The following is a 25,170-nucleotide window of genomic DNA, read 5'->3' as shown; positions in this document are numbered from 1 at the left end:
TATTTTACCACAGTTTTAAAAAAGAAATCATGTGGCAGAGTGTGTGCTTGAGCCTTCTGCTAATCCGTGCTGTAATCAGTCCTGCTCTGGGTCATGAGGATAAGCCCCGTGGGTAGGGGGAAATACTAGGGTGCGGCAGAGCCAGCAGCCCCAGGAGTAGAGGCCCTGGAGCAGGAGCCCTGGAGCCAGTAGTGGGAAGGGAGCTCGCTTGCAGAGCTCCAGGGGTGGGAAAGGGGCCAGGAGTACCAGGGAGGAATAGGCCGCAAAGGAGGAGCAGAAAAAGCCAGCGACCCCCCATCTTGGGGATTGTTTCACTGGCTGGTTCTCTGGAATAAACCTCAACAAATACTTTAAATTTATGTTTTGAGGGGCACCTGGGTGGCTCAGTAGGTTGGGTTGAATGTCTGCCTTTGGCTCAGGTCATGATCCCAGAGTCTCAGGAATGAGACCCAGGTCTGGCTCAGTGGGGGTCTGCTTCTCTCTCTGCCCCTCCCCCAACTCATACTCTCTCCCCCCCCCCCCAATAAATAAAATCTTTAAAAAAATTTTTTTTTAGAAATAACTTGGCTACAGCTACTTGTCTAACGTATTGTGATAAATACTGTGGACACATGAAAATTCTCTCTAGGCTCAATGCAAGCAGGTATCATTCATATTAGCCACAGCGGGAGCCGGGGTGTACCCAAGACCCACTGAGACCTCCTGGTAAAACTTCCAGAGTGGGATTGATGGTACTACGGCATCTCGATTTTATGATGCTACCCTAGAGCATTGGGTCTTATTGTTGTTTTAAGTTCTCTCACTCTTTTTAAATGACACTATCATAATCTAGGGCAACATATTTTTGAATCCCTGTCAAGGCTCCATGGAAGTCTAGCAAGCCTTGTCATTTGGAATCGCGTGATGTAGGGGGAGCAAGAATGTCTACCATGTATCTAGCACAGACCAGGTAGTGGGCATGTCCTGTGGATTGTTTCATTTTGTCCTCACAGAAGCCCCCCGACCCTGTCGACAAACACAGCAATGGAGGTCAGAGAGGTCAGGCAACTTCCCCCAACATCACCTGCCTGGTTGGTGCAAAGACTGGATTTCAAACCCTGGCCTTCTCCAGCTGAGAGTAACAATCACAAAGGAAACCTTCACAGATTCAAAGATGTAGAAACTTTACAGGCCACAGGCTCTGACTATCATCCAATAAAACTAGCAACAAACATAAACAAAGACCTTGTCCAGAATAACCCTCCAGGCCCTTGGTGTGCTGGAAGCCTGAGCCCTGTGCCATTCAGAGCGGCTGCAGGGAGGTGGCCGTCTGCTCTGGGTGACAGTACTGCCGATGGGCCTGCTCCTGCACCGAGGGAGGGACTGAGCTCTTCAGCTTCGTGTTTGGGAATCGGGAAAATTCTCTCGCAGCTGATCTAGTCTGCCTTTACCCCTCCTCCGATGGGATATTAAAAAGCCAGCAAGGCCTTCCCGGATTGCACCCAGAAGACTGGGAGCTCCTTCTCTTTTTCCCTTAGGATTTTCACTTACCAGGTTATCAAAAAGAAATTGAAATTCTGTTCTTATTTATCAGTATCTACCTTGCCCTTGGGATTTCTTTCTTCAGCCATGCTGCAAAATTCTGCTACCAGGAAACACTCCCAGGCCGTGGAGGCTAATGGATAGAAAGCTTAGGTAAATCCCCGTCCAGGCCCTTGACAGCCTTATGGATTTGGACAGGTTATTTAATTATGCCCCGAGATGATCGTTCATTGAATACATCTGTAGATAACTCCTATCTCAGAAGGTCGCTGTAAGCCGCAGATAAACGAGCGCATGCGCAACAGTGTCGTGAGGGGACGAGGTGGATGGTGTTGCTCACGGACGACCGTGCGCCCCTCAAGCACTCAGTTGGCACCTCTCCCCCTCTGTAAAGGCGCGGTGAGCCTTGCGCTATCGTTTATTTTCTCTTTTACATGTAGTGTATTTATGTGCCTTGGGGCAGTGGTAAGACCTTGACTGTTGTCATGGCTTAATTAACTTACAGCGAGTTGGAACAGCCGCTGGATTCCATGTTGTGTCCTACTTAAAGTTGAAGTGTGTTAGCTGTAATTAGTGATCCTGCTTGTAAAAAGCCACCAACTGGCCTTTCTGTCCCCCCGCAGGATACCACAGGTTCCTGCCAACTCCCGTCAAATTAGTTGGCGTCTGGCAAGTCTTTGATCTCCAACACAACTTGAAACTTTAATAAGGACATTCTAAGGTATTTCAGTTGCTTCTGGGACCGTTTCTTTGAGTAGATCTCCTTAATGCACATGTACTATTTTTAAATATTTGCCGATAGACACCAAGGGACAAAGACATGGTAATACAGGAGGGAAAACATAGACGGTATTCCCTTTTTGGACCAACCTTAGCATAATTACTCACTGTGTGGGTTTGCTATTGGCTGCTGTAGCCACTCACCACGACCTCAGTGGCTTAACACAGCCGAAGTTTATCCTCTTCACGTTTCTGGAGGTCAGAAATCCGGTAGCGGGGCTCGCTGTAAAATCAGGGTTTCGGCAGGACTGTGTTCCTTCTGGAGGCTCTGGGGGAGAATCTGCTCTTTGCTTTTTCCAGCTTCTAGAGCTGCCCTCTTCCTTGGCTCACAGATCCTTCCTCTGTCTTCAAATAAAGCAGTGCAGCGTCTCCAAATTTCTGACTCTTCGGCCTCCCTCTCCTGCTGGTAAGGGCCTTTGTGATTGCATTGGGCCCACCTGGATCATCGGGATACTCTCCCCTTCTCAGAAGGAGCTGATGAGCACCTTCATTACCCTCCGCGGTGTAATCTAACACGTCCGCAGGTTTGTAGATATCAGGTTTGGGATAACCTTTGGGGGCCTATCCTTTCTTACCTCATCTGCTCAAAGCCTATATACGTCAGTGAATTTCCATAATAATAGGTTGACTGCATTGAAGGCATGAAATATTACAAAGGAAAAAAAGTCCATTAGACCCATAGTGAAGTAAGTTGTATTATTTGAGTACTGCAGACTATATTTTGAAAATCAAGGTAGGGAAGGCAATAATTTTTTTCATGTAGTCTTAACTTCTTTTCCTACATGGTTACTCTCTACACCAGTTATTTGCCCATAGACACATATATTTTGATAGGTCTGTTTCCATGTGCGCACATCGGTATTTTTCTGAAATTCCAAGTTAATATTCTAGGGGTAAAAAGTTACACCTTTTTGGTCTGTCTACTTATCTCCCTATGTGTTTTGACTTAAGTTCGAGAAATCCGAGTTCGTCCATGTAAGGTTTATACTGCGAAGTGGGATTGGCAGTTTTTAAAAACTCTGTGACTTTTGCAGTGGGCTAAATTGGTTTGTTGGTAGAAGGGTAAATGAGGCAGATTGTGTGTGTGTGTAAATATATGTGTGTATATTTATATTTCTTTTAAGATTTATTTTTATTTAGAGAGTGCAGGTGGGGGTAGAGGGAGAGTCTCGAGCAGACTCTGCTGAGGGCGGAGCCCAACGCAGTCCGTCTCCCAACCTGAGATCATGACCTGAGCCGAAACCAAGAGCCGGGCCCTCAACCGACTGAGCCAGCCAGATGTCCCATGAGGCAGGTGTATGTTAACCTTGAATCATCAGTCCGCCTTATCCCTGAGCTTCCCATCACCCCAGGCGGCTCAAACAGCCACTGTCACACAGTGGGACCTTCCAGACATGAAGAGACAAGCAGGCAGTCTCAGGTGGCGCTGGTCAGGAAGTAGAGGAGTAAGTTGTCCACTGAATGACCTCTGGATGGGAGAGGCCGGACGGTGATACCGCCTTCGATGGGGAGGTCAGGGCACGTGTCTCTGGGGAGGTGCTCCTCGTGCCTCGGGCTCGAATCACAAGAGAACGGCGCCCGGTCTGTCTTGCTCAGCAAGGAAGCCCAGTGCTTCGGAGGAATGTCTGCTGCATAGGAGTGCGCCCTGAATCCCGACTCCCGAAGGAAGGTGTCACGAGGGCACAGCGCCAGCTCACCCTGGTCAGGTTCGCTGCAGTGTACAGATGGGTTTAATTATGACTGTAATTCTCGTTCTTTTTTTTTTTTTTGAAGCGTACTAGACGTCAATGTTATGTTAGTTTCCGGGGTCCAACATAGTGATTCCAACATTATTCAGTGCTCAGCACAATAAACGTCGCCACCATCTCTCACCATAAAACGGTATTAGAATATGATCGACTGTATTCCTATGCTGTACTTATCCGTGGCTTGTTTATTTTATAACCAAAAGTTTGTACTGCTTAATCCACTCGATCTATTTTGTCCCTCCCCCACTGACCTCTCCCCTCTGAAAACCACCAGTTGTATTCAAGAGTCTGTTGTTTTGTTTTACAGGTTTTGTAGATGCCACGTGTGCGTGAAGTCACATGGTGGTTGTCTTTCCCTGCCTTATTTCCCTTAGCATAAAACCCTCTAGGCCCAGCCATGTTGTTGCCGATGGCAAGATCTCATCCTTCTTTATGGCAAGAAATAGTCTATTATATGTAAATATATCTTCTGTATCTTGTGGCTCCTATTCTCCAGTCTTTTCTGTGTCGGATGGTGTGCTTAGGGCTTTCTTCTCAAGCTCCCAAGTGAGGTGCTCTTATTATCCTACGTTGTACGAGAAGCAGCTGGGCTAATGTGGCAGAGCGGGGCCCCAGCCCATGTCTGTGTGACACCGGACCTCACCCTCTTAACCACTGCATTTGCATGCTTCTCCTGAGCATTAGGACTATCTGGTGAGGCCTGGCGAGTACTGTTACTCCCATTTTACAGAAAAAGCTGAAGTCCGCGGTGGACCTCCACGTGGTTCAGCTAAGCTTAGACTGCCAGCCCCCTTGTCTCCTGTCTTCTCTTTGTCATTAGGACCGAGTGGTTCAGCTTGGTGCTGGAGACCTCTCTGGAAACACCTGTGATCATTCTGGGGTGTTGGAGGAACCCGGCCTGTTATGAGTAGTATGTAACCCTGCCATAACCCAGCAAGATGCAGTTAACAGGATTGTTTTTAGAAAGAAAATAGGGTCCTAGAATAGGATCGATGTTATTTTAGGAATTAGTGAAAACTTTTGAGCCAAGAAAGTTTTTATAGCTATTCTAGACCCCCCCCCAAATCTTCTCCCACCTAAATTTTGAAAAAGCAGCTTCGTTTGCTAGGTTTTTTGAGGGTTTCTTTTATCCAGTATGACATGAGGTTCTCGCTAAGCTCTCTTCTAAAGCGGCCACATGACATTTAAGATAGGATCTGGCTGTATCATATCAAATACGTGGCTCTTCTTTCTGTTGGTTAGACCTCCATGATAACTTAATTAGCTGTAGTTAACAAAGGCAAAAATGAGATTTTCTGGAACTGCCTAAGCTGGAGTGACAAATGTGCATTATTCTTGGGATCTGACCTTTGTGATTTTTAGACTAAATCAGAATATACTGTCTCTCACTTAACATTCAGTGTACTTTTTCAGACTTTCTTCTGTTAAAGCTTTTCACTATTAGAAAATTAAATCTGATTTTTATTATGGAATGATCTTTTTTTTTTAAGATTTCATTTATTTATTTGACAGAGAGAGATACAGCGAGAGAGGGAACACAAGGGGCTTGATCCCAGAACGCTGGGACCACGCCCTGAGCCAAGGGCAGACTCTTAACGAGTGAGCCACCCAGGCGTCCGTGTTATGGAATAATCTTGATTCAGCTGCGTCTCTTTCTGGTCCGGTATATCCTGCACACTGTAGCAACTGATCCTTCACTGACAGTAACACGGCCCCTGTTGGGCCGCTGAGCAAAAGGGCTGGAATTTGAACTCTTGGCCAGCCTGCAGTTCCCTCCAGACGGGCCTCCAGGTGGCTTTTCCAACCTGTGTTGGCAAAGAGAAGGAAGTGAAACCTCTGCTGGCATATTGGGCGCTGTGTGGGGTGGGGGAAGGGTGCTGAACTGAACACTGAAATGGCTTAATTAAAAAAAACCAAAACAAAAAACAGAGGCCATCCAGAGTAGCTCTCTTGCACTGTTGGTGGGAATGCAAGCTGGTGCAGCCACTGTGGAAACCAGTATGGTGGTTCCTCAAAAAGTTAAAAATAGAGCTACCCTATGATCCAGCAATCATACTACTGGGTATTGACCCAAAGAATACAGAAACACTAACTCAGAGAAGTACATGCACCCCTAGGTTTATAGCAGTATTATTTACAATAGCCAGCTTATGGAAGGAGCCCAAGTGCCCCATCGACTGAAGAATGGATAAGGAAGATGTGGTACATATATATAATGGAGTATTACTCAGTCATCAAAAAGTGAAACCTTGCCATTTGCAATGACATGGCTGGATCTAGAAAGTATACTGCTAAGTGAAATAAGTCAGTCAGAGAAAGACAAATACCAAATGATTTCACAAAAGAAACAAGCAAAGGGGGAAAGAGAGAGGCAAAGCAAGAAACAGACTCTTAACTATAGAGAACAAACTGATGGTTACCAGAGGGAAAGTGGGTGGGCGGATGGGTGAAATAGATGATGGGGATTAAGGAGTGCATTTGTTGTGAGCACTGGGTGTTGTATGGAAGTGTTGAATCACTGTATCAGACACCTGAAACTAATATTACACTGTATGTTAACTGAAATGAAAAACTTAAAAAAAAAAGATATCCAGAGATACATTTTCTGTTTACTTTTTATTTTAAATGACTTTCTGAAGTCATTTATTTTTAATTCTTTTGCTTAGTAATGTGTTCCTACCCTCTGGTTCTTGTTCACACCTTTCTGGCCTGGAGAGCCCCCCCCTCTGACTCCACTGCACCCCCCAGTCCTACCCATCTTCTTAAGACTGAAATCATCCTCCTTTCCCTTTTCGCCACATCTTGGTTTCCTGCCATATACCTGGTTCAGCATCACCACCTTCCATCCCCCTGCTTTTACTCCCTTCTCGTCTTCTTTCCTTTGGGACTGCTGTTGATTGGCTGACATTCAGAAGCACTGGAGTAAGGCGTTTATTGATTGGTGGATTCTATGTCCATTGGGGTGAGGTGGTTGTTGATTGGTGGACTCCATTGGGTTGAGGTGGTTGTTGATTGGCTAGCCCTCTAATGCACAGGAACAAAGCACCTGTTGATTGGTGGATTTCACTGGAGTCAGGCAGTTATTGATTGGCTGGCCTCGTGAAGTTTTTATATTGATGGGAAGATGTCATAAGTCAGTTAGAATAGGTTTGAAATCCATTGCTGTCATTTCCTAGGTGCGAGGGAACTTTTTATTTTCATCTGGCCTGGAATCCTAGATTTCCTGGGCTGACACAAGCCCATCAAACTGCAGATCACCCATTAGACCCTCAGGAAGCCACCCCCGCCAGAAGGGGGCACCTGGGCACAGACTTGGGAGTCAACAGGCCTGGGCTCAGATCCTGATTCTGTCATTCAGCATGTCACTTAATCTCTGTGATCCTCAGTCTCCTAAAAAATAACACCTCCCTGAAAGGTGGATGTTCTGGAGATGAAGCAAGTTGACATGTGTGGGGTACCCATCACACACTCAAAATTCCCATGATCGTCCACAGGTCTAATGACCCAAGGAAAGCGTACTGAGGTGGCATTTTGTGACTTAGTCCCCGCTTACTTGGTTTTCCCCTTCTAAGGCCTATCAGAAAGATGAACTGTAGAAACCTGATGCTCAGACATCACTCCTTAAGATTCTGATATGATCGGTGTGGGGTAGAGCCTGGGCCCCTACGTGTTGCAGCTCCCAGAGATGTCCGTGTACACTGAAGCATACCCTGCCTGGCTAGCTCCTTACCTAACTGCTGTGCATGTAGTTACACCCTGCAGGAAAGTAACAAATTGCTCTTATTGGTGTTATGTGATGGACTGGTCTTGTTAAAAACTCTCTTGAAAACTGTGTAATTAAGAAACAAACCTGGTATTCAAATGGGATATTCTCTGAGCCCCCATCCTATTACTGCTCTCATTATTAAAAAAAACAAAAAACAAAAAACTGTTTTTATGACTTTGAAAAGGTTAGCCCTGACAGAAAGGTCAGGAGAGAGAGAGATACATAGTATGGACTCGAGATTTCCCAAAAGTATGTAACAAAATGGTCTCCAGTTTGGAAATGACGGTTGTGTCAACTCTGTCCTCTTGGGTGTTGGTTACATTATGCATAAGATTTATTAAATATTTCCTCCTTGCCGAAAGGTTTGTTATCTCTAAATTTGGAAGTTAATTCAAGAAACAGGAGAACATGTATTATTTATAAGTCTCTTTAGCATCTAGTAGAAAGTGTCATGTTATTTAAAAACGGTATTTGTGCGTCCATGGACTCAACACGCATTGGTTCCCTCTATAATCCTGAAGTCATCCCTAGAAAGTAATGAGAAATTGTGTCAGAGGGAAGAGGGTTTTCATCAAGAGTCTTTCCATTATCCCTTCCTTCCAAATTTTAAGGAAACTTGGTCATTTGAAGGATTGAATATCAAATTTTTCTGCTGGAAAAAATACTGGGCCATTTTGTACCTAAAAGGTATGGAACTGCTGACATAGTTGATAACTGTATTCATTTTAGTCCTTCAGCTATGCCTTTGCTGTATATTACTTCCAGAACTGACTTAACTAGAAGTATAATATACCATATTTATTTCTTGTTTTAATAAACTTTGTATTTTGGGATGATTTTATATATGGTTCACTCTTGGTTTTGCGTATTTTATGGGCCTCGGCAAATGTATTATGATGTGTATCCACTATTAAAATATCATACAGAGCAGTTTCACTACTTTAAAAATCTCATGCTCTACCTGTTCATCCCACCCTCGTCCCTTGCCCCTGGCAACCACTGATCTTTTTACTGTCTCCATTGCTTTGCTTTTTCCAGAACGTCGTGTAGTTGGCATTGTTAAAGGGAAAATTATTCGTGACATTTGTTAAAGAAGGGTAAGGTAGACTTCACTGAGAGGCATTACTACAAGCAAGTTGCATTTGGACTCAATTCTAAATATAAGAAGTAAAAATGGGAGTTCATAGGCAGAGAATAAGGTAGGCCATAGATGAATTGATGGTTACTGAGAGGAAACATTAGGGGTAGAGGAGGGATTCTGACTAAACTGACCTCACAGGATTCTTCTTGAAGGCCGGCCAGGAGATCAGGCATCACCTGAGTAAGAGTGGAGGATGCTGGCTAAACCAGCTTAGCAGGATTCATGGTAAAATTGGGATACGCAGAGACAAACGTGGAAGTACAGGTGTTGAGGCCTCGTCTGGGAAGAGGATTCAGAGGAGCCTGACTAAAGTTTGGTCAAGGAGAGGGTCTTGTGAGAATGAGACAGTAGGTGGCCTTTACAGAGTGGCTTCTTTACTTAGCAATGCCTTTTCGTGGCTTGGTAGCTCATTTCTTTTCATCACGGAGTAATATTCCGTTACCTGGATGTACCACATTTCTCCATTCACCTCCTGAAGGACATCTTGATCACTTCCAAATTTTGCCAATTATGAGTGAAGCTGCTATAAACACCCATGTGCAGGTTTCAAGAGTAATTTTATTTTATTATTTTATCTTATTTTGTTCAAGATTTTATTTGAGAGAGAGAGAGAATGAGTGGGGGAGGGGCAAAGGCAGAGGGAGAAGCAGACGCCCCACTGAGCAGGGAGCCTGATGCAGGACTCTATCCTAAGACCCTAGATCATGACCTGAGCCAAAGGCAGACCCTTAACCGACTGAGCCACGCAGGGGCCCCTCAAGAGTAATTTTATGTGTATAGAAAATTTGCAAAGATAGTACAGAGCATTCCCATATACCTTTTCCTCAGTTTACCATCTAGTGTTAACCTCTCCCACAACGATGGTGCATTTGTCAAAACTAAGGGATGAACATTGATCTGTGTTACTATTAACTAGACCTTATTCAGATTTCACCATTGTTTCCACTAATTTCCTTTTTCTGTTTCAGGAGCCCATCCCGGATATCCCATTTATTTTAGTTTTAACTTACAAGAGCACTTTGGGTGTGTGTGTACATTAAATGCATTTATAAAACTCAGCGTATCTTGAGACAGTGGATATAAACATAGCAGCTACAAGGCGCTGCTGTTACTTAATCAAGGGAACACATTTAATTATGACATTGTTACTTAGAATTTTTGGAAAGTTTGTGCTCGGTTTTGGCACAGCAGGCAGATTTCCCAGTGTACAAAATGAGGATTTGTTTTATGAGGTTGCCGTTTCTAAACCAAATACTAAAGCTTGTTGAAAGAAGGTCATCTGAAGGTTATTTCAAGACCCAGGAGGAAACCGGTTGCCAAGTTGTAATAAAAGCTGTCAGTGCATAATTTTGCAAGTTGATGGGCAGGCTGAAGTGTTTGGTTGGTTCTCTAATGAGCATCTCCAAATGTTTTGCTGGCAGAAGGACTCCATGAAAGATGACAGAGGAGGTTATTGTGATAGCAAAGTGGGACTACACTGCCCAACAGGACCAGGAGCTGGACATCAAGAAAAACGAGCGCCTGTGGCTGCTGGATGACTCCAAGACATGGTGGCGGGTGAGGAACGCGGCCAACAGGACGGGCTACGTGCCGTCCAACTACGTGGAGAGGAAGAACAGCCTGAAGAAGGGCTCCCTCGTGAAGAACCTGAAGGACACGCTAGGTGAGTGTGCCCGTGTGGTAGGACCCGGATTAGAGCTGAACTACTTCCTGTTAGAGAGGCAGGCAGCCTTGTGTTTCGGGAGGGGGGTTGTTCATCTTTTTAGTTCGTGTGTGTGTGTGTGTGTGTGTGTGTGTGTGTTTAAAAAGGTCTGTTTTAAAGTTGACATCTTCCTAGTTGTCTTTTTTTTAACTCTCTGAAAATGAAGCGATCACAGTGGAGAAATTCCGTGTGTATCATTTCCTGGAGATTTTAGTCTGGAGTCTTATGTAAGTTGACACTCCTGCGTGTTGGGGGCCCCTGCACATGACTCTGTCTCCTGGCCTCATTTTCTGGAGGTTCTTGATGTGGCATTACCACCTCCAAAAATGTCAGCCACTCCGCCCATGTCACCCCATCAGGTCTTCTGTGTCTCACACAACCCTGTCCACGCGGCCTTCATGCATAGAGTGGGAAGGAGCGAAGAGTACTTCGAACCGGGTGGATTTTTTCCCATTCTCCTAGATGGATGACGTCCATACCACAGTCCCGGCCAGTGTTGGCTCAGGTGGCCATGGGCACGCACCAGTGTGATGCGAGAGGCCGGCAGTGGTCACTCACGTGGGGACTGTTGGGAGCCCAACCCAGTTGGTTCGTCACCCGGTTTTCTTCCCACGCGCCCTGTATCCTGACGTGAGACAGGCCTCTTCGAATCACCTAAAGTGAATGGTGTCCCCTCTTGTCTCAGTGTGCTTATCCGACGTACTTACAGTAGTGAGTGCTTCAGATGGTGTGGGGAGGTAACTGTGAGGGCCTCCCCGAAGACTGATGAGCCGAGCTGCCATTTACAAAAGTTAGTGCTGCCTCCTTATGAGAGTCTAATGCGGGTCATTCCTGAGGCTGCTGGTTATCGCTTAAGAGTTTGCTATGAACAAAGTCAATATAACCACCTGTGTTACATTTACTTGACTTTTCCCTTTTTATTTTTAACAGGAGGATGTGTTTCATGTGGGGTGGGAGGGGAGCAGGTGGGAAAACTGGAAAGAAAATTATACACCGAATGTAGTGGGTGTTGTGAGATATTCGTCTTAAATTTCGTGCAATCTTGAAGAGTCTCCTAAGTCTCTCTTCAGATCCACTTAAAGACTTCATTTATTGGGTAGTGTTTTGTGGTAGGGCTTACGTTATTTGTGTGATGTGGAAAGAGAAATGAGACACAGGCCTGAGTATGAATCACACCAGCTATCGCAGATTCTGAGGCTGATGTAGAAATTTCATTTTGCATGAGCAGTCTGATGCTTTTTCCACTAACTTCATACCCCTGTAATTTTTTTCCCCCAAATCACTTGAAAGAAACATGGTTGTCCTTTACCTATAACTCTTAATTAACTATGGCAGAAATGCAGTTAGCATGAACAGATAAATACCTGAGCTTAATATGATTTATTTTTTCCAATTTCAGCCTCTCGTCCACCAAAGTACCTTCTTTCAGAGCTGCTAAACATCCTTGACTTGTTTTGTTTTCTTTCTTTCTTTTTTTTTTTTTTTTAAAGATTTTATTTATTTATACGACAGAAATAGAGACGGCCAGCGAGGAGGGAACACAAGCAGGGGGAGTGGGAGAGGAAGAAGCAGGCTCATAGCAGAGGAGCCTGATGTGGGGCTCGATCCCATAACGCCGGGATCACGCCCTGAGCCGAAGGCAGACGCTTAACCACTGTGCCACCCAGGCGCCCCTGTTTTGTTTTCTTTCTTATCCATTTTTTAAAATGTATTCTTGATATCGTAGTTAATTAAGAATGAGATAGTGAGAAATTGAGTGAGATGATCAGAAAGGAAATAAGACAAAGCGAGCACTCTGAACTATCTAGAAATTTCCTGGAATACCTTGTCATTTTTTTTTTTTTCTTCCCTTTGTAAAAGGAGAAAAGACAAAGCCTCAAATTGAAACCATTAACCAGATGTCTCACTCTGTGTCTACTTTTTCTGGAGCTGTGATCTGTTAGTTGTGCTGGAGAACGGTGGGCCTCCTGGCATAGAGGAGCCTCACTCCACGAGGCCTTCCTGGTGCTGGGTACTGGGTGCTGGGGGTACTGTGGGCTCTCAGCATAGAGGAGCCTCACTCCACCAGCCCTTCCTGGTGCTGGGTACTGGGTGCTGGGGGGTACTGTGGGCCTCCCGGCATAGGGGAGCCTCACTCCACCGGCCCTTCCTGGTGCTGGGTACTGGGTGCTGGGGGTACTGTGGCCTCTCAGCATAGAGGAGCCTCACTCCACCGGCCCTTCCTGGTGCTGGGTACTGGGTGCTGGGGGTACTGTGGCCTCTCAGCATAGAGGAGCCTCACTCCACCGGCCCTTCCCGGTGCTGGGTACTGGGTGCTGGGGGTACTGTGGGCCTCCCGGCATAGAGGAGCCTCACTCCACCGTCCCCTCCTGGTGCTGGGTACTGGGTGCTGGGGGTACTGTGGGCCTCCCGGCGTAAAGGAGCCTCACTCCACCAGCCCTTCCCGGTGCTGGGTACTGGGTGCTGGGGGTACTGTGGGCTCTCAGCATAGAGGAGCCTCACCCCACCACCCCCTCCTGGTGCTGGGTGCTGGGCCACCACCCCGCCCCCGACAGATGGCCACCCAGCTCTGCCAGAGCACTTCTACCTCGACAGTCAGCCAGTTCCATTTTTGGAGAACACAGATTGCTCGAAAGCTCTCCCTTAAATAGAATCAGAGTTTGCTTTCCTTTAACTTGTTCCCCTTGGCTCTTGGTTGCTGCCTGAGTAGCGTGTGCCCCTCTCCTGGAAGATGACAGCTCCCCACCAGGCCTCATAGTTCAGGTGCACAGCTGCTTGGACACATTTGTGCTAAGCATGACGTGTTGTAAGAACACAGATAAAATTATATTTTCAACATCTCTATCTGTGGAGAATGCCCCCCCCCCTTTTCGTGTATCTTTTTATTTTGTATTCACTGTGCTGCCCGGAAGCCTTGCTTTTGTTGCACCAAGAGAGACCTTGGTATTCCAGGGTGAGTTTTCCATTGCCCTCTTGCACAGTACCGAGGGGAAGGGAGGCCCCCCGACAAGAAATCCCCACAGTGGAGTGACTTCTTAATCCCCCACAGCCGCACCTGACACGGCATCATTGGCAACAAGGAAGGTGAGAAAACCTTCTGCGGCCCGTCCTGCCTCTCCCACTCGTCCCTATGGCTAGAAAGGTTGGAGCCAAGTGTTTATGGCTCCCTGCTTCAAGTATTGTCACCAGCATGCTGTCACGATTACAGCGTGATTTTAGTTGATGCAGCCGGCAGAAATTCTCTCTAGTGCATGTGAGAAGGAGTGAAAATTATGTTGGTAACTACACGGCATTGTGTCGACCTTCCAGCAGCTACACGTGGTAGTCATCCACCTTTGTGATTTTTACGCTATGGAAATCCACCTGATTCCTCAATCCAGAGTAAGGTTTCCCTGGCGGGTGCCCGGTTTGGGATAAAATCACACCAGACTCCCCAGCAAAGTGTTATAAATGTGTTTATGTCTCTGTTGCAGAGAACTGGAACTCTGTGGAGCTCTGTCCTGCTTTCTCATATTCAATTGCTCTGTTGAGATCAGTGGAAAATTCAATTTAATCACATGCAATACTTTGTTAGAGTAACTTCTAGAAAGCAGTACCTTTGACAAAAAGATCTCTGTTAGGAAAGGATTAACATTCTTTCTTTTCCTTTAATAATTTATAATCGAATAAAACAATATGGGCTCTTATTTGCACATGAGCAAAACATTTATAAACTGGATCTCCTCTCATATTCAACTTATGATCATGAATTGTCAAAGAGAACTTTTCCGCAGATAACAAGGGGCAATTGTTAAGAACCCTTTCTGCTGGCAGAGCCCAGTTGATATTTTGAAGGGCTCAAACCGTACAGCTCTTTGCTCCATGGTGAGGAGCATTCCTGGTCTACAGTCTGGCCTTGACCTTGCAGCCTCACTCATTATCACGTGGGTCAGGTGTTTTAAAGCACCGTGCTACATCTTTTGAGATGGGGAAGCTGCTTCCAGGGAGGTATTTTTCAAAGATTTTCCCTCAGACTACTGAAGAACGGTTTTTGTTGTAACTTCGTGACGGCAGCTGGGACCCAGCAAAGCCCCAAGGTTAACTCTGTTCTCAGTGGTTCATTTAAGTCCACACGCTGACTTGGGTTACCCAAAACGATACGGTTCCATTTAGAAGCTATTAGCAACCTCCTCGGAGGGTTTGTTTCAAGACACACGTGTCTGTCACTGACTACCTCCCTGGGTGTCTGGAGCCAGAAGTGACCCACCCCCTGCAGTTGTTCCTTTAGCATTTGTCTCAGTGTGACCATACCTAAGGCCAGTTAGCAGCCTGCCAGTGATTAGCACCAGGACTCCCACCTCTGATTCCAAGCCACACCTGGGAGTACAGGGAGACTCCCTGATGCTAACTAACTGTAAAATAGCCCTTGTACCCTTTTGAGCAAATGCTTTCAGACAGGGAGGGGGTGGTTCCTATGGGTGAAATTCACAGAGCTCTTAGAGGCAGAGCCATGCTGGGATTGACTTTGGGTGGCTAAGTGACTTCCCCAGGAACACACTATTACTAGTACCGCTGTGGGATGGAGATGGAATTTCATCTCAAACTTGTATCCAAATCCAAGTTGAATACCCAGATTTATTGGGTAGGCATTTGATAGAATTCCGTTGTAGAGACAGGCAGTTAGACTATTAGAGGAGATTTTATTGATACCCAGTCCTTTATTTTATTTTATTTTATTTATTTATTTTTTAAGATTTTATTTTTATTCATTTATTTGACAACGAGAGAGACAGCCAGCGATAGAGGGAACACCAGCAGGAGGAGTGGGAGAGAAAGAAGCAGGCTTCCAGCAGAGCAGGGAGCCCGACGCGGGGCTCAATCCCAGGACCCTGGGATCACACCCTGAGCCGAAGGCAGACGCTTAACGACTAAGCCACCCAGGCGCCCCAGTCCTTTATTTTAGAGACAAAAACTTACTAGCAAAACTTGAACGGACTCAGAGAATTGGGCAATAATAATGTACTGATGTTAACTTCCTGACTTGATGGTTGCATTGCCGTTGTGAAGGAGACTGTCCTTATTTGTAGAAACACACACTGAGCATTTAGGTTTGTTGGAACATCATGTAGACAGGGGAGTGGCTCTCAGATGGCTCAGGGAAAATAATATTTTTGCGCCATTGTTCTAACTTCACATTAAAACGAATGGATAGACATGAGTGGTTTAGGGACCACCCCAAGGCTCTAAAGTAGGCTTGTAACAGAGGAGATGTACCTTGGGCACCCCCCCACCCTCTGCTTTGTCCAGGCATCTACTTACCCTAAATTTGGCATCAGCCTTTCAGAGATCAGAGTATTACTGAGCACCTGCTGCCATTGGACCTAAAACATAAGAATAACACCGGGTGTCCGGCTGATGCTTCATCAGAATGGTTTCCCACAGTGCTTAATTCAGAACTTCTCTATAATTATCCGGAGTTCTCGCCTTGTCCCTAGCTTGCAAGTGGGGGAATCCCCGCCGCTTGCTGGATCAGCCTGGACTGTTCTGAGTCAGTTCAGTGTGTACTTTTTTGTTGACATGGAGATAGGGAGAGTGATGGTCGGAAGTGATCTCCTGGGCTCACTGCCTCCGTGATTGTGTGGACTATGAGGGAATTTTTGTTTAGAGACCACAGGATTGCAGATCTTTGCTGTGCTTATAAATGTGCTCAGCGGGCTTGAGCCAGGGCAGGTGGTCAGTTAAAAATGAGCAGTGAGTGACGACTGCCCCAGCCTATGGTGTGGGAACAGAGTCTGCATTTGCGCTGTCCCTTCCTCACTCTGTCCCTGGGAAATCCCTTCTGAGCTGCTTCATTCCCTGCTGAGTGACCTTTGGAAACAGTAACCAAAACCTTTGAAACCGAGATGCAAACATTATGTGGGAACCGCATGGTGTAATAGGGTATGTCTGGATCAGAAGTGGGAGCCTGGCCGGATGTCATTCCATCCGGTGTGATATGAAATAAGGAGAAGGTTCAGTCCGATCTTTTGAAGCTTGTGATAACTGCGAAAATGACACTGGCATTTCCCAGTAAGCAATCCTCAGTTGAGCTCTGGCACCGTCTCGGCCTCATTGGAAACTGCAGCGTGGGCCTCTGTCCTACCCTTCACGGAGCCGTGTGCATAATGGTTAGGAGAGAGACTCACCACCATGTTCAGATCCAGTCTTTGCCCAGCTGTTGAACTCTGTGGACCTCAACTGCATCATCTGTAAAATGGGAAAAGTGACTGCTTGTCTCCTGCAACTACTGAGAATTGAATGAAGTCATTCAGCGAAGAATACCCAGGCTGAGCAGGCCCTTGAGAGAGCAGATGGGCTTCAGATGAGGAAGGAGAACGTAAGCCAAGATTTGGAGGCTGGAAGCCAAATTGTGTTGGAGGACATTCCTGGAGCTAGCTGGACTGGGGTGAGGGAGAGCATGGGGGTGTCCTGAGGGATCCGGGTGCCCCACACAGCGGGCCCTGAACACCAGGCCCGGGACCATTTAGAAAGGGAGCCCCCAAGAGTTTCCATGTGGTGGACAGAGATGACCGTCAGGGTGTGCACGAGGCAGTCTGGTCCTGGTCCTCAGGAAGGGACTGGAGAGGGCCCGTCTGTCCGCAGGAGGCTGGGAATGAGGCCGCAGAGCCACCCGGGGGTGATGTCGTAAGTCTAAGCTCAGCAGCGGAGGGGGATTTCACAGGAAAACCCCAGGACTCTGTGCTGACTGGGTATGGAGCAGCTGGAAGAAGTATTAGCTACAGATGACTCCAGGGTTCTGAGCCTGAATGAATGTCCAGCAGAGAATTCGGGAAGTAGGAAGAGAAATCGGGCTGTGAGGACAAGGCCTGTTTAAGTTTGAGGTGATGGCAGGACATCCATGGAAACGTTCAGTAGGATGCTTCAGGCATGAATGTCAACTTCAGGAGACAAAATTCAGATGTGTGTGATGATGTTCTTCCTACTTTTATGTGAATTTTAGTTTTGGACTCTATATAAATATTTTTATCTAGGGCCCGCAGTGGGGACCTCACATTTCTGCGGCCATGTTTCAGGGACCTCAGATGGGCTTTCAGTGTTTCTGTTGTCCCAAGGACTGGTCCCAGGCCTCCGGTCCCCTTGGGAGCACTGTCACCATGGCCGTGCCCTGGCAGAAGAGCCCGCAGGCTCCCTGAGCCCGTATTCCCCGTGCTCCTGACAATCCCTGCAAAAACGTGTCCCCCCCCCGACATCCTGCAGACAAACCAAAAGTGAATGCCACAGAAAAATTCAGACCAGGACCCCAAAACGGATTTCGTGTGCATGCCTCCAGTGCGCAGACGGTAGTAACCGTCTCTCTCTGAGTGTCTCCTCGTGCCCGGGAGCGCGCTGGGTGCCTGCATGCACTTCTGTTTCCATCTTCACTCTAACTCGAAGAGGGACGTGCCGATATCCTGGTTCCCTGTGTGAAAACCCGGACATCGGGAAGTTAGGCATGTGCCCAGGAACACACAGTAAGGGACGGGGTTGGAATTCACACCATGTCTGCCCGACTTCAACCTCCATTATTGTTGGTCAACTGCTAGAATTGGGGGTTCAGATCGGGCAGGGTTGGGGGGACACAATGCCTGCCTGGAGTCGGTACCGGGGAAATCCACCCCTCCCCGGGCCCCCACCTGCACAGCCGTTGTGGTTTCCTTCCACTTTTGCTCTCACCCCTGAAATGCTAGGGGCCAGCTCTTTCGGTGAGCATCGTTTTCTCCCTGACCCCAAGCGAGCCACTTAGTAATTCTGCCCAGTTGCTTCATGTTGGGGTGAGCAAGAGCCATTCATTAAAATGATTTAGAGGCTGAATGTCACGGGAACATGTCTTCTTGTCTGTACGTTGGTTTTTATTTCGGGAGCCGTCTGGCCAGTGGCCAGGCTGTAACCACCACTACCGGGCACATACATTTCAGCCGTCTTCACCACTCACGGTTCCTCTGGACGGCCCAGGTCTCCGCAAACAGGCATTCCTCAGCCTTGCCGTCTCTGAGATGCCGGCGCTCTATAAAACTACCATTTAACACAGCCTACTTAGTTTTAAGAGCCTGGAAAATATGGGAAAATACAAATTACCTGTGATCTCCTCACCCCGAACTCATCCCTGGGTCTGTTTGCTCAGTATTTATACACGTATATAATCAGAATGACGTTGCATAGGTGACTTCCCGCTGTTCCTAATACTGGCTGTCACACTGCCATTAGTGCAGAAGATATCCAGCTCTTTCTGCAAGGCACACGTGCTGGTCCCAGCACAGGCTGGAAAGGAGATTGACCAGGTGAATGTTGGCATCCACTTCCTGGCTCGTCGGTGCCCGGCGGGCTGAGTTCTGGGTATTCTGTCAACCACGCAAAAGGAGAAGCTGGTTCTTTATGGTGCATCTGTCATAGAAGTCGTTTGTTTCCTGGATGGAATGTTCTTCAAGGGTAAGAAAATTGCTATTAATCTTCCTGGAAGTCACTTAAACATGATTCCTAGGCTGTGTCACTCTGTGAGGAACCAGTTCTTCATTTCAAGAAAGCGCAAAGCCAAACCATTCCCCATGAAAAATTTGTACATAACACATGGAAAGGTTAAGGTAACTCCTCTTGATTTTTTAAAATCCCAGTGTAGGTAACGTACAGAGTTCTGTTAGTTTCTGGTGTACGATGTAGTGATTCAGCACTTCCATCCATCACCCGGTGCTCATCAGGACAGGTGCACTCCTTCATTGCCATCACCTAGTAACTCCTTTAGGTTTTGAACATTCGACTCCTCCAGCCAGTTATCATCCCCTCACGGTAATAAAGCAGGGAGTCTGGGTTCCCAGAGTTACAGTTAGCATGTCGGGTTTACCTTTCTGGTCTCTGTTGTATAATTTACCATCGTTATGACCATGAATCACCTACACGTCTCATAATTTGGAATTCTTTAGGATTCTGTCTTGGGAGCTCATTCCCAATAGAAGTGACCTGCCAAATGTATTGCCCACATAATATGGAAGCTTCTACGGCAATTGTGGTGCCAGCGACCCAAAATAAACTTGGATTTGTTTTTGTATATCATAAGCGTCCAAGTATTTAGAACCAAAAATGTAAAACAACTCACAACAGATTAGTGGGAGGATAATTAGAGACAAGACAGATTGTTAAAAAGAATGCTAACGAGAGAAAAGCCAGGAGAGGCGAGGGGAAATGAGGAGGGGTCTGTACCCGGAGAAAACCAGGAGAAGCAGGCGTGTTGTCACGTGTGGGTGTGCAAGAGCCACGTTGCTCTGTCCCCTGGGCCGGCTGCTACCCTGTGTCCTGAGGAAGCACGAGAACACAGGTTATGTATTTCCCAGAAACCCATGTCTTGTATGCTGCTTGTTAAAATTATCATTTTCTGCTTCAGTTTTATAAAGAACATAGAGAACACCCTTTCTTGACTAAAGAGATATTCATGTGGGAGCCTCAAGTTTTAGAACAGAGAAACATGAACTAAAAATGCCTAGGAATTAAAGTAAAATCTTCTTACCATGTTTCTAACTGTGTTTCCCCATATGGCACGCTCTCTTTTTTAGACCCTCTCCATATGTCTCAAATGTTCCTTCTCGCTATTGCATTTTGGTGTCTGTCCCCTGGGGGCAGGCATGGGGTGCAGAGAGGGTATTTGTTTACTCGCCTGTGCTGTGGTGCTTGACGCTGAGCCCCTGAATCCCTGCGGGGCCCGCATGGGCACCTCCTGGTGGTGCCCCCTCCCCGCTGAGCTCCTGCCCGGCGCTCAGCACTGGAGGGCAGGTGGGCACCTGCAGGGTTCCTGCCTGGTCCCTGCCCTAGGCTGGAGTGTAATTGGCGGGCTGCAGGCGGCCCTCCACACTGCCGATGCCTTGTCTTCGTGCTTCCCCCTCCTCCCCGTTGCGAACCCACAGACTCGGGAAACACCCCCAGTTGCCCTAGTGGTTCTCACAGCCCGGAAGCCACCTGGAGGGCAGCCCTTCATCCGTTTTTTAAGACTGGGCCTTTCTGTTTACAGGGAATCTCGCTTGATTTTGTATTTTTGGTTTTTCAGGGAGCAACGCAGTGGATGGTCTGACTTGGAAAATTGGAGTGTTTATAAGTAGAGCATGAATTAGTAGTGAAATGGTAGTGGTTCTTACACTACTAATTTAACCTGGCTACATCCATAACATTTATCCTCAGGTGCTACGAAAAATGCTGTGGTGACCATGTGAACCCCTTGCGGTGGTTCCATGGTTTTGGTTTTTTTTTCTTCTTATCCTAATACACATAGTTAAGTTTGAAAAGTGGAATTCATTTGAGAGTTTGGGCTATCTGTAGAACCCTCGAATACCAGAATGAGTCTTGAGATAACCTGGTCCAAGCTTTTCTATGAAGATCAGGCAAATGGAGTGACTTGCCCAAGGTTGCAAGGCTCGTTCACAGCAAAGCCAGGCCTCTTGAGGCACAGGCGGGGCGCTGTCCATGGAAGCCAGAGATGAGGGGCCTGGAGGCCGGAGCCCATGGACATCAAAGGCCCCTTCTTGGAGCACAGGGGGGTACAGCCTGGCATCTTGGTAACTGGTGTCTGCCCTGTTCAGAGCAGCATGTGAGCTTGTGAGCCTTTCTGCTCATCCCTACTTGGAAAAGGGGCTCCTTTTTCACCCTATGCCAAGGCCCATTTTGCACTGATTGCACATTCTGTGACTGATCATGGTGGCCCTCATGACATCGCTGCTCCTGACCTGGAGAGCAGGAGTGAGGTTGAGGGCCTGGCCCCCCCAGAAGCATTTTAGGAAGAAAACAGATATGTGCACACCTCAGTTGGGAAAACACCACCTGTGCTCTTCTCCACTTGGTTCTGCCTTTTTCCTCAACCAGGAAGGGAAACCGTTAGATGTTTTAATAACAGCAGTAAACACGATGACAGCTATCGCTTGGTCTCCTGCCGTGTCTCAGACATTGCATTTCATGGAGTCCCCCGTCACTGGACCCTCCTAACAGCCCACTGGGGCCACCGATATCCTTGTACTACAGATGGAGAAACCGAGGGAGGGAGATGCGGTAGGATCACCGCGGTTCCAAGCTGGTCGGTGTGAGAGCCAGGCTTGCAATGCCGTCTGAAGTGTGGCTCCGTCGTCGCTGCCAGCCGCTTGCCACCTGGGTTCCCCCCCACGAATGTGCTGCCGTCCCTTTGCTCGTTTGCATGCAGTTATCATTTCATTTCACTTAGCAGGTACGGTCCTAAGAAGTTGCATGTGCTCTGAGCTTCTGCCAGCGGATCGACACGCTCGGTCACGTGGCAGCATGTCGTGGCCGCGTCTTGTACACCCCTTTGCATATTCAGAGATGCTTGTGCTAATGGGTCGGGAATATGTGTTGAGAGGTACTAAATATGTATTTTTAATTAAAAATTATAATGAAAAATTTTAAAAATTCTTTTCATTGGCATCTGTGTTACCATTCGACTTTCACATCGGGTAGAAAATCCTCTACTGTAAATGATCTTTTTTTTTTCAGGCTGAGATGTTCGACCATGTTATTTGCCTGCCTGCTCACACATGAACAGGCTTTCTTATGCCCAGAGATGGAAATTTCAGTCCAGAGCCCCGGACGCATAGCCCCGTGTGATGGTAGGCCCTCCGCTCCGGCACCCCTCTCTGAGCTGGCTCGTGGGGGGCTGCCCATTGGAGGAGGGACCGCCTGGGCAGAGGGATGGCCAACAGTCACTTTGTCCATCCCTCAGCGGGCAACCCCTATGCAGGCAGTGGGGGTTTGCCTCGGGTGTGGCAGCCCCCTTCCATGTACACGTGTCCTTCCTCCCTCCGGGGTTGGGAGGTTTGCTAATTGTGGTGACAGCCCGCTTCTCAGTAACGTGTTAACACTCCCGGCAACATAGGTGTGTATCATTGGAGAGATCAGTGGGAAGGACTGATCAGTGCGTACGGAATTGTGGTGGTGAGATAGGAAGTGGAGCTTATTAACTTGAGCAAACACTTACTGAATGTCAGTCCCTGAGGCCACAACAGGACTAAACACCATCTTTCTCAGGGAGATAATACAGCACGGTGAGACGGGCACTGAAATGGAGGTGGGTGAGTACTATGGGGGGGGGGGGTGGGTGTGGGGGTGACGTGACATTATTTTCGTGTTTGTGGATCTTAGTGCTGAGTGGGCGTTTGGGATCAGCCCTCGCTTTACTGTGGCGGAAAGGCCCACAGGAAGTTAGTTACTCGCTGACCCCGAGTCCTGCCCACGAGCCCGCGGTGTTTCCCATGGTCATGTTGTCTGTGGTCTGGCTGTGGAGATGCGGACTGACTATGCCTTTGGGAGAAACCTTGGTTTTCATTTTTAAAAGCTAGATTCAAACCCCTGGAGGAAGAAGGTTTCCTGGCCAGCTTTGTACTCCAGCCTCCTTTGTTTCTAGCCCAACCTGGCTGTCAGGAGGATGTGTTCTCCCCTGTTGTCAAACCTGACAGAGAGCGTGGATGGACCATGGCTTCCAACAGCAATGACAATAAGGCTGGGATTTTTTGCAAATGAAGCTGTTGCCCAAAGAGACACAAAAGCTGCCAAGGATGCATTTAGTCCTTTGTCTCACAAGTGGTTAGAAGCTTCATATTTCCCCTTCCTTCAGCCTGTCTGGTTCCTAATGATGAGTCACGATGCCAGGTGGAATTTTTTCTGCCAGTGGGACACTCAGAAGAGAGTTAAGTTGATAGGCCTTTTGCTTTGCCCAACACCGTTCCGCCAGCCTCCGCTGTACACGTCTTCGCCGCAGCACGGCCCAGCCCTTCGGCCTCGTCCCACATCCCACTGTCCCGCTTGTCCTCCGTAACTTGGCCCCAAGGCCTCCTTCACATCTTGTTCACAGCCCCGTGCCGCCTGTCTCCTCTGCCCCCGCGCTGCCTCTCCTCTCCTGAGCTCATCCATGGTCAGCGGTTGGCGACGTGTCTGAGCCTCTGTGTTACCTGATGCTAACTGAAACAGCTGGGTGAGGGCATTTATGCTTGAGTCGACTTTGACTTAGAGTTGGCCTTGTCTGAAATAAGTTGTGCTGAAGAGCCTGCCCCCTCTCTTGAGCTGCCCGTGGGGTTTCCTCTGACAAGCTGTACCTAAGATACTGACCACGGTGAATTCATCTGGGACCATCCGAAGTCAAATACACTAGCCCCCATCAGATTGAGGTTCGATGGTGTGGGTGGGTTAAGCCTGATGTCTATGGCCACCCATGTCACAGATTTCCCACGATGGCTCTTACAGTAAGTATTTTCAAACCAGGATTCTCTGGGCTTAGGCAGCAGGCACGCCAGCCCCGCAGTTAACCATGACACAGAGGGGACGCTGGTCCCCCATCCCCACCATCCCACACCCAAACCTGGGTGCTCCCAAACCACGACTGTATTCTTTTGGACTTTCTCACCCAAATATAGCACTTTGCTAAGTGGGAATCAACAGTTTGGCATATTGAAGGAGGTGGGCTGGGAGGAGTGAGAGTGGGGGATGGGCAGTTGTATTTTTCAGCAGTCTTCATTGAAGTGACAGAAAGTCCAATCAAAAGTAGACAAGGTGAGGGGCGCCTGGGTGGCTCAGTCATTAAGCATCTGCCTTCGGCTCAGGGCGTGATCCTGGAGTCCTGGGATCGAGCCCCACATCAGGCTCCTCCGCTGGAAGCCTGCTTCTTCCTCTCCCACTCCCCCTGCTTGTGTTCCCTCTCTCACTGGCTGTCTCTCTCTCTGTCAAATAAATAAATAAAATCTTAAAAAAAAAAAAAAGATAAGGTGGAAAAAAAAAAGAACAAAAAGAAGAGGAAAATTTCAAAAGGGAATCCGTTAGCTCCCATCATTGGGAAGTATGGTTGGATCCAGGGGCTCTTTCTCTCATTCTGGGCCTCATCCCTGCTCAGCCCTTCATTCTTCACAAACTTCTACAAACTTGGGCAACACCAGGTGGTGATGGCTGGTAGTCCCTCATAACTGCGGCAGGTGTGAGTCATGGGTCCCCCGTGGATGGCCCGGTGGGGTGGGGATGGCCCTGCTGAACACAAGAAGAGGAGTTTTGTTGAATAAGAGAGGGGATAAAGGCTACTGAACATTTGAAAACAACAACAGAGGACCACTGCATTGATTTTAAATGGTTACCCTTTAAAATATCAGAAGTTTAGTAAATTTGAGGGTTTTTCCCTTTACATATATATCAAATATTTTGATCATAAATTTCGGTACTGGCTGTTCTCTGAATGGTGAAAGCTAATATTCTGGCATAGCTAAAAAACTAGACACAAATTAAACACGCATATAATAGAACAAAAAGCTGTTAGAAGCCAAACATTAAATATATCCTAACCTTATATGAAAAGTAACTTTGGACACTTTGTACCTTAATCAAACCTTGTCAGATCTCCTTAGCATTTAATAATAAAAGCCCTTCGTAATTTTCAGTTGACTCTTATAATAGAGCCCTAAGCCTAATGGGGGAAATCCCCATAATTAATGACCTCTAGTCTTATTGTAAATGGCATTTTAGGTACAAGGAA

At 47.3% G+C, this 25,170-nt stretch overlaps 1 protein-coding gene across 5 annotated transcripts in view; it reads left to right on the top strand.

Annotated features, from left to right (window-relative positions):
- The window catches only part of NCK2 (NCK adaptor protein 2), a 147,256-nt gene that overhangs the window by 95,601 nt on the left and 26,485 nt on the right, over positions 1-25,170 (top strand). For 3 of the 5 annotated variants that reach the window (XM_045771846.2, XM_045771847.2, XM_087863234.1), the window contains exon 3: positions 10,378-10,619. In XM_045771846.2, coding sequence (XP_045627802.1) covers positions 10,394-10,619 — 226 coding nt within the window. In that variant the 5' untranslated portion in view covers positions 10,378-10,393. Of the gene's footprint in view, positions 1-2,144; positions 2,243-10,377; positions 10,620-25,170 lie in introns of all 5 variants that reach the window. The other 2 variants (XM_045771849.2, XM_087863233.1) reach the window with 2 other exon arrangements.

The sequence above is a fragment of the Ursus americanus genome, chromosome 7, assembly GCF_024610735.1.
Source record: "Ursus americanus isolate L20-20 chromosome 7, mUrsAme1.1.p, whole genome shotgun sequence".
Taxonomy (NCBI): domain Eukaryota; kingdom Metazoa; phylum Chordata; class Mammalia; order Carnivora; family Ursidae; genus Ursus; species Ursus americanus.
The sequence above is the reverse complement of the archived record's forward strand: the minus strand, read 5'-3'. Positions and strand labels throughout refer to the sequence as shown.